Source organism: Leptonychotes weddellii, chromosome 7, assembly GCF_054177405.1.
Source record: "Leptonychotes weddellii isolate Sample4059 chromosome 7, ASM5417740v2, whole genome shotgun sequence".
NCBI classification, from domain to species: Eukaryota; Metazoa; Chordata; class Mammalia; order Carnivora; family Phocidae; genus Leptonychotes; species Leptonychotes weddellii.
Genome location: NC_138375.1, coordinates 93111352 through 93122442, shown reverse-complemented (window position 1 = coordinate 93122442; position 11091 = coordinate 93111352). Strand labels below are relative to the sequence as shown.

Here is an 11091-nt window from a genome sequence, read left to right as displayed (position 1 = left end):
AGATTCAATATAATTCCTACCAAAACCCCAATGACATTTTTTTTTTTGCAGAAAAAACCCGTACTAAAAATAATACGGAATCTCAAGAAACTGGTTCTAATTAGCCAAAAACAAAAACAAAACGAAACGAGAAAACATGAAAAAGAAGACAAAGCTGGAAGACTCACGAAGTTTTAAGACCCAGCGCCAGAAAAGCAACGGACACAGGGAGACACTGAAGAAATATTTGTTGAATGAATAAATATGTATCTCCTCTAAAGAGTTTTGTTTCTTAGGGCAGCTTAATGCCTGTTCAGTTTCCAGCTCTCATATAAGGATACGATTTTTCATGTCCCTTTCTCTTAACAGGGTAAGAAGAAAACAGCACGTAGAAAATGAACTGAGACGGATCCCAGAGAAACCGAACCTTACCGCGCCAGCTCAGCCCCGAGAGAGGAGGGGTGGTAACTAAGGTAGCTCCGCCTCTGGACCGCGGAGCTCCCGAGCTCGCGAGGTGACAGGACCTCGCGGGGCTGCGCCTCTGCCCTGATTGGCTGAGTTCAGGGGGCGTGGTGCGCAGCGACGACCTGTTACGGCCGGCGTGCGCAGACACGTGCCTCGGCTGGCCTGAGAATCTGGGAGGTTTCGGGAGGTTTGGGGCTGCAAGGAGAGCGGAGCGGTAGTCCGAATCCGGGAATCCGGAGGGGAAAGAACCGAATCTGAGCGTGCCCGGGCCCCTCTCAGGCGGTGGTCCTTCGCTCCCTGCCGGCTGTCATGTGGGCTGCCCTGAGGTTAGCCCTGCGGCCCAACGCCCGCGCCTTTGTCCCCGGGCCGCGCGCTTATCACGGGGACTTGGTGGCCACGCTGGGCACCCAGCCAGACTCGGGCTCTGCCATCTACCAGGTAGGCTGGGTGAGCGCCCCGGCGCCCCGGGCCTGGAATCCCCTGACTGAGCCTGTGAGTCCTCTTCCACCTGTCCGCCAGTGCCGGCCCCACTAGGAAGCAGGTGGAGGGTGGGCACACTTTAACAGCTCTTTTGTTTTCTCTGGAACCCCCAGTCCTGATTCTGGGACGCAGTGTAGGTCGTGAAGTTTGCAAAGGAAGATGATTCCAAATAAAATACATCTTAGTTCACTTTTAGCCCTGGCACTGTGCATTGTATCTTTGAAATCAGTGGTTCTCAAAACCTGAGTCAGCATTGTCAGCTGAGGAACTTGTTCAGTGTACAGCTGCTTTAAGCCCCACGCTGGACCTTTGGGGTCTCTGGGGTGGGGTCTTGGTAATTTCATTGCTAATGAAATCCTCAGGACTTGGCGGCGGACAGCTTTGGGAACCACTGGCCTAGCACAGATAACCCTGGGTTGTGCTTAACAGACTTTAGTTGAATAGTTGTTAATAGAACGTACTTATCGCACACTATCTTGAATGGCCTTTTTTGGAATTGGGAGATATAGCAAGGTCAAAGAAACAGCTTGTGAAGTATCAGAGCTGGAAAATTTCACCCTGTTCCATGGTTTCTGAGCTTATACAGATAACGTTTAAATTGTACAGATAACTTTCAGAAAAGACATTTTGAATTGAAAAAGAATAAGCAGGCTGAGTCAGAAACAATAGCCAATAAGAGTCTTCCAAGAGTCTAGATTTTTCTGGGGTCAGGAAAGAATGTTTAATTCAGAAATATTAAGTGGTTTCTGTGGTCTAGGTAGTATTTTAGGTATTTGGTATAGGTGTGTAGGAATGGAATCATAATTTTGTGGGCAAGATGGACAAGAAAGCGTGTAACTGTAGTGCATTATGATAAGTGGTGTCTAAAGCTTGAAAAGGTAGTTACAGAAAGCTGCAGATAGGAAGCGATGAGTGAGTTGGATCTTGATCGCTGGGTGAGAGCTGGCCGGGTTCAGGGCTGAGGAGGAAAGGCAAGACTATACAAACTAAGGGAGTTATGAGAACATAGATAAGCAAGTTATGAAAGTATAGTGGGTATGAGGACTTCGAAGTCATGACTAGGGTATGGAATTCATGGAGTAGATGAGAGTAGTGGAGGCCCTTGCATGCAGAAGCCACATTCACGTTTCATTTTGCTGGCTGTCTGCTAAGAAACTTAGGTGGAGAAGCCGCAAGATCCTATGGTCCTGGTAGAATTATCAGCGCGGTGGCAGTACCGAGGCTAGATTTCCTCCCATTTGGAATATGGCTTCTTGGCTGGGTGTTCTGGTTGGTGTAGGCCTTTGACTATTTTCTGGAGCTTCTATAAGGTTATTTTAGCCAGTTTTGGGTCATTTTGGGGTGTCTCTGTGGAGAATGAAGGCCTGGAGCTTCCTGGTCTACCATCTTTTTCGGCTTTAGGTTCAGGCCTATGTTTTTGATGATGGCTGTTAGCTAGGGGGTAGGGAGTGTGGGCCTGAGCATATAACTCCTTTCTCTGTGTCAGGTGTTTAATGTTCTGGTCTAGTCTGTGCACTAGTAATTGGGGAAGTAGTTGTGGTAGGATGCAAAAGGCACTGGTCTAGTCTTTCATGTGTCTTAAAAACTAACCACATATTTCCACGGAGAAAAAAAAGGAAACCTGAAGGGAAATAGGAGAAAGTGTTAACAGGGGTCCTTATGAGTGGGCAGATACAGTGTAACCTATTGGTGTAAAGAGCAAGGGTCTGGAGCTGGTTTAAATTCCAGCTCTACTACTTGTTAGCTGAGTGATTTGGGGCTAGTTACTTAACCTCTCTGTGCCTCAGAGGCAGGCTGTGCCTCAGTTACCTCAGCTGTACGGTAGCATTAATAATTGCATATGTCATAGAGCCATCAGGACAGTTAGTGACCACTTATAACATGGCCTGGGATATAATAAGCCCTCAAGAAATATTAGCTCTTGCAACTTTTCCTTCTTTCCACATCATCATCTCAGGACCTGTTTAGCCAGCTTTTGCTTCAGTAATGCTGAATAGCAGACAGTCCCAAGATCTCTGTGTCCAAAAGAACAAATATTTATTTTTTGCCCGGGCAGTGCGTCCGATGCAGGTCTCCTCTATTTGTTTTTGATTCCAGCACCCAGGCAGAAGGGACAGTGGCTACTGAGAGATGCTCCTCTCCTAATGGACGGCCAGGGCACAGGAGGAGAGTATGGAGACACTGTCCGTCTTAGAGCCTCTGCTTGCAGTTGATACACTTCACTTTTGCCTACATTCCACTGGTCAAAGCAAGTAAAATGGACAGATTCATGGAGTGTGGGTGGGGAACTATAATCTCACACTGAACCTTGCTGTTATTAACAGATTATTGATACTCAATAATAGTCCAGAGGGACAGAAGAATTTTGAACACATAGTACAATCTGCCTTATGCTCTAGAGGTGGCTGTTTAAGTTCCACCTATTATGTATGAGTTCAGGTAAAGGAGGAGGAAGGGTGAGTAGGCAAAAGGACACCCTCACCTGCTTGTTCTCTTTTTAAGAAGCCTTTCTAGAAGTCATGCCTAACAACTTCTGCCTATATTTCCTTGGTTAGAATTAAATCCCAGGGCCACACCTGTCTACAAAAGGAGGCTAGGATGTTAGTTTTTCAGCGGGGGCATGTTGTCACCTTGAATAAAAGTGGGATTTCATCATCAAGAAAGATGGGAAGAATGGATATGGATAAGCAACTCTCAGTGCCTGCCACAGATGATAAATAGTATGGAGAGATTGGATGTGTTCTTCATATGTTGGATGTTAAAAGATTTCACTTAGGTGTACCCTTATCTTCTGGGATCTCTACCTACAAGTAGTAAGCTTTTTTTTTTTTTAAGATTTTATTTATTCATTTGAGACAGAGAGGTACAGAGAGAGAGAGAGAGGCTGAGCAGGGGGAGAGGCAGAGGCAGAGGGAGAAGCAGGCTCCCTGCTGAGCCAGGAGCCCGATGAGAGGCTCGATCCCAGGACCCTGGGATTATGACCTGAGCCGAAGGCAGACGCTTAACCGTCTGAGCCACCCAGCCACCCCTACAAGTAGTAAACTTTGATGCAAACAACCCACAAGAGGGGAATAAAAGATAAAGCCATGCCTTGGATGGGAGGTGGCACATGGGAGCCCTGGCCACGGTTCGGTTTCTCTGCACAATTTTCTTAGTAGCTAGGAATATGTACTGTTCGCTGTCACTTCTTATGGCCATGTGCTTCAGAAAGCCTTGGCAATTAGAGACAGTTTCCTTTATTTCTTAACTGGGAGGCTGGCTTAGCTAGGGTAAAGACCCCTCATATAACTAGCTTTAGTTCTGATTGACTTTGTTCTAAATTGGGCGATGTCAGAGGCTGTAGTGATTGTATCTTGGGTTTGAGTACACTTTAGTAGAGAGTTACTTGTTTTCTCTGTGCATGTGGGAACTATTTTTCATCACTTCTAAACTTTGATTCCTGTGTTTTGCAAAGTTGACAGGAGACTGGGAGGTAGAGTGCAGGTGGAGGGAGGTCAGCTAATTCTTGATGAGCTGGGTGGGGGAAGAAACTAAAGGCACAGCAGAATCCCATCAGCCTCTCAATCTTCAAGGGAATGAGAACTTGTTAAAGGACACTGGGAGGATACACTTAGCATTGTGGGAAAAAGTCTATGGGACAAACAGAACATATCAAGACAAAAAAAAAAAGATGGGAGAACTTACATTTCAGAAGAGACTTAAGAAACATCAGCCAACTGTGGCTATACAGACCTTCCATGGAGTCCTATTTAAATAAGCAAACTTTAAAAAACATCTATCCGCCATTTGAGGAAATGTCTTCACTAATTGGATATTTGCTGTTTTTTTTTAAAGATTTTATTTATTTATTTGACACACACACACACAGAGGAATCATAGGAAGGCAGAGTGGCAGGGAGAGGGAAAAGCAGGCTCCCCGCTGAGCAGGGAGCCCGATGTGGGGCTCGATCCCAGGACCCTGGGACCATGACCTGAACTGAAGGCAGGCACTTAACCAACTGAGCCACCCAGGCGCCCCTGGATATTTGCTGTTTTTAACAGATTATTGATATTCAGGAATGGTCCTCATCTTTTGGAGATTTGGAAATACTGGCTACAGAAGGAGTGCTATGTCTAGGATTTTCTTCAAAATAATTCAGGGTGGGGGTGCGGGGCAAGAAGGAAACAACTTTGGCCATATGTGGATAATTAATTGTTGAAGGACATTGGCTACATTGCATTATGCTAGTCTTTTTGTTTTTGTATGCGTTTGAAAATTTCCATGGAAGAAAGTTAACTTTCTTTTTTTATTATTTATTTATTTGAGAGAGCGAGCTCGCAAGCATGAGCGGGAGTTGGGGGGTAGGGGAGGGGCAGAGGCAGAGGGAGAAGCAGTTGCCTCGCTGAGCAGGGAGCCTGATTCGGGACTCGATCCCAGGACCCTGAGATCATGACCTGAGCTGAAGGCAGATGCTTAACCGACTGAGCCACCCAGGTGCCCCAGCTTTCTTCCATTAACAACAATGACAAACCCCATTTAAGGGGAGCTGAAAATGTTAACGAAACCCCTACCTTTTCACTTTGCCATGCTCTAACCTGTCTATTCGTATCCTAGTGCTGTTGAGCTAAGCGAGACTGAGCAGAAGATAGTATGTCATAATGAGTGGATGGACTTGCTTGAGAATTAGCTCCATATAATGTCACTGGAAAAAAACATTTTTTCTTCATCTTATCAATTTTATTTATTTATTTATTTTTAAAGATTTTATTTATTTATTTGTGAGAGAGAGGGAGAGAGCTCAAGCAGGGGGAGCAGCAGGCAGAGGGAGAAGCTCACTCCCCGCTGAGCAAGGAGCCCGATGTGGGACTCCATCCCAGGACCCTGGGATCATGACCTGAGCTGAAGACAAGAGACTTAACCACTGAACCACCCAGGCTTCCCATCATTTTATCAATTTTAAACTAACAAAATAGGATTATTCCTAGGTAAATGTATTAACCTTTCACATACCTTGCTGCGATAATAGGTATTCAGGTTTTTTCTGCATTGGCACTGAATTCCTTTCATTCCTTCCTTCCTTCATTCATTTACTTATTTATGTTAGAGAGAGAGAGTGAATGCAGGGGGGGTGGGGAGGGGCAGAGGGAGAGAGAATCTTTTAAAATTTATATTTTTTAAATTTAAAATCAGTTAATTAACATATAGTATATTATTAGTTTCAGAGGTGGAGTTTAGTGATTCATCAGTTGCATATAACACCCAGTGCTCATTACATCAAGTGCCCTCCTTATTGCCTATCACCCAGTTACCCCATCTCCCCACTCCCTCCCCTCCAGCAACCCTCAGGTTGTTCCCTATAGTTAAGAGTCTCTTACTGTTTGTCTCCCTCTCTGATTTCACCTTATTTTATTTTTCCCTCCCTCCCCTAGGTTCATCTGTTTTCTTTCTTAAATGGAGAGAGAGAGTCTTAAGCAGGCTCCATGCCCAGCATGCCCAATGCAGGGCTTAATCTTATAATCCTGAGATCATGACCGGAGCAGAAATTGAGTTGGATGCTTAACCGACTGAGCCACCCAGGCGCCTCATTAAATTCCTTTTATTGAACTTGGAGTCACATGTGGAACAATATACGTGGCCTCTCTTTTCCTACAGTGCATTTTTCAGATTATCTTTTAATGATTACTAAAAAGTGAAGAGATACAAGGGTTAACAGTTTGGATGAGATTCCTTTCCAGAAATGCCATAAACTCAAAATGAGCAAGTCTTTTGTTAAAAACCACAGAATCAGTCAGTCTGTGAATTGGAGAAATTGCTGGGCTGTGAGTGGCAGAGATTGGAAGTGGAATTCCAAACAGTGGCGCATTTGGGAAGGCTGCCTGCCCTGATGAAGGCACTTCATCATCCATGGGGATTCTTAAGAGCAGGGTTTCTGAGGTGTGCCCTGCTGGCTCACTCAGTACAGCACGTGACTCTTGCTCTCCAGGGTCATGAGTTTGAGCCCCACGTTGGGCCTAGAGCTTACTTAAAAAAAAAGGGGGGGAGGTCTCTGAAACACTAAGCCACCTATGAGGTGGATTTTTAACCTTAGAATAAAGGTAGAAGTTGACAAGATAGACTCGAAGCAGAAAACAAGCAAAAAATAATAACTTTGCCTGTGCAGTGAAATAATCTGCTTTCCTTTCTACTTAGCAACATAGTAATCCGATCTTTTCCTCACCCTGTGGGGTGAGCAGCAGGTAGAGGGAGCCCAGGGCCTGAGGCCAGAGTAGCACCCATCTCTGAGCCCCAGGGTGGCAGCTGCAGCCCGGGGTCAGGTGAGAAAGCCGCACAGAGAAGAAGGCCTTCGGCTCCAGATGGGAGTTGGCCACCAACTTCATCTCCCAGAGCTCTTCTCTGCCTCCCCGTTTTGTTTATCCAAGGAGGCCTTCTCCTTACAAACTCCCTCCCATCTGCTGGATCTCTCGCAGATGACGAAGGAGTTCAGGACACAGCCCCTGCTTACTAGGACTCGTTCTCAGCCCAGGAGGCTCTCGGGACAGAGGTAGCTCCCTTTACGCTTGGGATGTTAGGTTTTGAAAGGCTGCTGAAAATCTCTTCCTACCCTTCAAGTGGCATTATACACGTTGCTGCCATGCTACCCCTCGGTGACGGGCGGGACAGACGTGCTCTGGTGCAGAGCGCTGTTTCGGTCTGAGGCAGTTCATAAAGTTAGGAGTTTCTGAATTGCCTAAATGTGAGTAAACAGGATCTGTAACCTGGGCTTAAGAGAAGAGCAAAAGTCTTGGCTTTCACTGCCTCATGCGCTTAATATCAACAAACACTATGGAAATCTGAAAAAGTTCTGGTGATTAAAGAACTCTGCCTATTACCAAATCCCCTCTTTTGGTAGGTTTCCAGTTTGCCTGGAGTGGAGCTCAGAAATGGAGACTGTGGGCCAGCGTTGCTCTACTTTTGGTTGGACATTTGAATCCTTGGGGAACTTTTAAAGTGATTAATGCCCAGGCCATACCTGCAACCAATGACATCAGAATCTCTGGGGGTTTATTTTTGTTTTTATTTTTCAAAGCTTCCCATTGATTCCAGTGTCCAGCCCAGGTTGGGAAACAACGTTCTAGGCAGATTCTGGAGTTCGTTGCTGGCAGGTTGTCTGCCCTTGGACAGACAGGACTTGGTGGGCCTCGAAGGGAGGTAGTCACAGGGCTAGTAGACCGTGATTGGGACCTCCCTATTCCAGGGCAAAGGTTCTTTCCTAACAGTATGCTGCTTCTCTCTTTTTTGCCTTCTGTTTCTTGCAGAGCAAGAGAATGTAGCAGAAACCTTGGCCTTGGGAGCTATTAGAGCTGTAGAAAATAAGAAATACTAGAGTTCTATAAAGTCTGTAAATTCATGTAATTTTGAACAGCTGGAAAGCTGTGTAGTACCGTGTCATGGAAAAGGAATTAAATCAGAGATGTAAAAGACATTGTGGGGAGCAAAATGTGTTAGTGGTTCAACTTGGAATTTTTTTTTTTTTTTTAAGATTTTATTTATTTATTTGACAGAGAGAGACACAGCAAGAGAGGGAACACAAGCAGGGGGAGTAGGAGAGGGAGCAGCAGGCCTCCCGCAGAGCAGGGAGCCCGATGCGGGGCTCGATCCCAGGACTCTGGGATCATGACCTGAGCCGAAGGCAGACGCTTAATGACTGAGCCACCCAGGCACCCCATCAACTTGGAATTTTCAAAAATAACTTGCTACTTATTGGTCTAAAGTAATGAGCTGATCAGACAAAATTTACAGAACAGCAAAAAGTTAGGCCCTCTACCCTTTATCCACCTCTCACAGTTTATATTCTCCTGTATATTACTCTAGAGAATTTCTAAAGACGCACAAACATAGAGTTTTGTTCCCTTTTAAAACAAAATAGGACCTATTTTTTTCCCTGGGCTCTGCTTTTAAGAGTAATTTGTCAGTAAGCAAGTATTTCTGCATTGGTTAGAAACTCCTTGGGGCAGGGATTGAAGGGACATGAAAAGTAAGATGGCTTTCTAACTCTCTAAGGGCTTATATTCCTTAAAATAGGGAAACAAATAGAACTCAATGAAGTTCAGTTGATGCTTATGGAAGAAAGATGCTAAAATGAGTAGGAGTGACCAGAAATGGGGTTAGAGAGGAGAGGGAACATGATCTATGCTTTAAAGAAGGGTAAGATTTGGATACGTGGACCAGAGAGGGACGGCGGGAAGAGGAGCTTGGGCAAAGATGGACAGGCAGGAATTCATCTTTTCCATCCGATGGAGTGACGCAACACAGAGGCCACATGAGTGGGAGGTGGCCCTGCGTGAAGCCACATGGGGTTGGCATGTGATGTTCTCATCAACTCTTACTTTGGCTAAAAAAAAAAAAAAAGATAATTGTTTTCTAATATTACTCTCCCTTTCTTTTTTTCTGTTTTAGGAAAACTATGAACAGATGAAAGCACTAGTAAATCAACTCCGTGAACGAGCGCAGGAAATAAGATTAGGTAAAAATTCATTTATTCTTCATTTTATGCTGTTAATGAAGATGATCCTTGATAGTTATGGTTCTAGGAAAAACTAGTAGCAGCAAGCTTTGACTCTTTAAGACTGTATTTGTTGGTGTGCTGACATTTTTTCCTCTTACTTGGCCAGTTTTTCTGCTCCTATAGCACTGCCAGCTGTCTGGGCAACAGTTAAATTTCAGATTCATCAATTTTTTTTTTTTTTAAAGATTTTATTTATTTATTTGAGAGTGAGAGAGCACAAGAGGGGGGAGCGGGAGAGGGAGAAGCAGACTCCCCGCCGAGCAGGGAGCCCGATGCGGGACTCGATCCCGGGACTCCAGGATCATGACCTGAGCCGAAGGCAGTCGCTTAACCAACTGAGCCACCCAGGCGCCCCAGATTCATCAATTTTTAAAGCATTGCTTCTTATGGTTTTATTTTAGCCACAGCATCCACTGAAATTTCTGTTTTGCCTGAAGCATCTGAAACATTTTCTGTTCGTTATATTCATCTTATATACTTATTTTGCATAATTATGCATTTTGTTATATAACTTGGAAGTAATTTCTATGTGGGTTTATAGCTAATTAAATGAGATTTCCTAAGAACTTTGCAGATTGTCATTTTTTTCTGTTAAGTTGTGGACATAATAGACATCCTTTTGCTTGGAAGAAATTGCATCGTGTGGGGAATGTAAAATATAATATTAATGTATAAACAAATACGTTGAATTCTACTGTGCCATTATTGGTCAGTGTGACAATTTACTTTAGAAGGCTGGGTGACTTGAAACTGAAAGCCATTTCCAAAATAAGATTCTTTTTTTTTTTTTAAGATTTTATTTATTTTTGTGGGAGAGAGAGAGAGCGCAAGCAGGGGGAGCGGCAGGCAGAGGGAGAAGCAGGCTTCCCGCTGAGCTGGGAGCCCGATGTGGGGCTCGATCCCAGGACTCTGGGATCATGACCTGAGCCGAAGGCAGACGCTTAACGACTGAGCCGCCCAGGCGCCCCTCGATGCACATAGTTCGAACAGTCCATGTAGCACAGTTGAAGTGACATTTGTGCTGTGCAGGCACAGGCAGACAGATGTGTTGTGATGTCCCCAGGTGACAGCGATGAAAAGATCCTGTAAACTGTAAAATGCTTCCTGATTTCAGGGATGTTAAAATGTGAACAAAATGTGTAGATTAGAATCAGTGCCATATGGTATACGAGACTGAAGGAAACAGGCTTTTTTATCTCAGAGTTTGTGGGAACGGAGATAGCACAGAATCTTTAAGAATAATCTTTGGAAAACTAATGTGCGGTGTCACATTGTTTCTGTGGCTGCCCACATATCCTTGGCTAGTTTATTTAATTTTTTTTATTTTTAAAGATTTTTATTTATATATTTGTCAGAGAGCAAGAGAGAGAGAGAGAGCGCACAAGTGGGGGGGCGGCCAGCAGGCAGAGGGAGAGGGAGAAGCAGACTCCCTGCCAAGCAAGGAGCCCAGTGTGGGACTCGATCCCAGGACCCTGAGATCATGACCTAAGCCAAAGGCAGACACTTAATCCACCGAGCCACCCAGGTGTCCTGTCACAGGCTAGTTTAAATGCCGGAGGAGCTTAATTCTGTGATCTGAGAATCTGCATCAAGGATAGCCCGTCTTTCTGGGTTTTCCTAACAAAACCGGAATTCAGTAGGT

The 11091-nt window shown here is 44.8% G+C and overlaps 1 protein-coding gene across 1 annotated transcript in view; it reads left to right on the top strand.

Annotated features, from left to right (window-relative positions):
* The first annotated feature begins 578 nt into the window (after positions 1-578).
* Positions 579-11091, top strand: part of MCCC2 (methylcrotonyl-CoA carboxylase subunit 2) — a 48581-nt gene continuing 38068 nt past the window's right edge. The window contains exons 1-2 of the mRNA XM_081825595.1: positions 579-882; positions 9341-9483. Of these exons, the coding sequence (XP_081681721.1) occupies positions 754-882; positions 9341-9483 (272 nt within the window). The 5' untranslated portion in view covers positions 579-753. The remainder of the gene's footprint in view (positions 883-9340; positions 9484-11091) is intronic.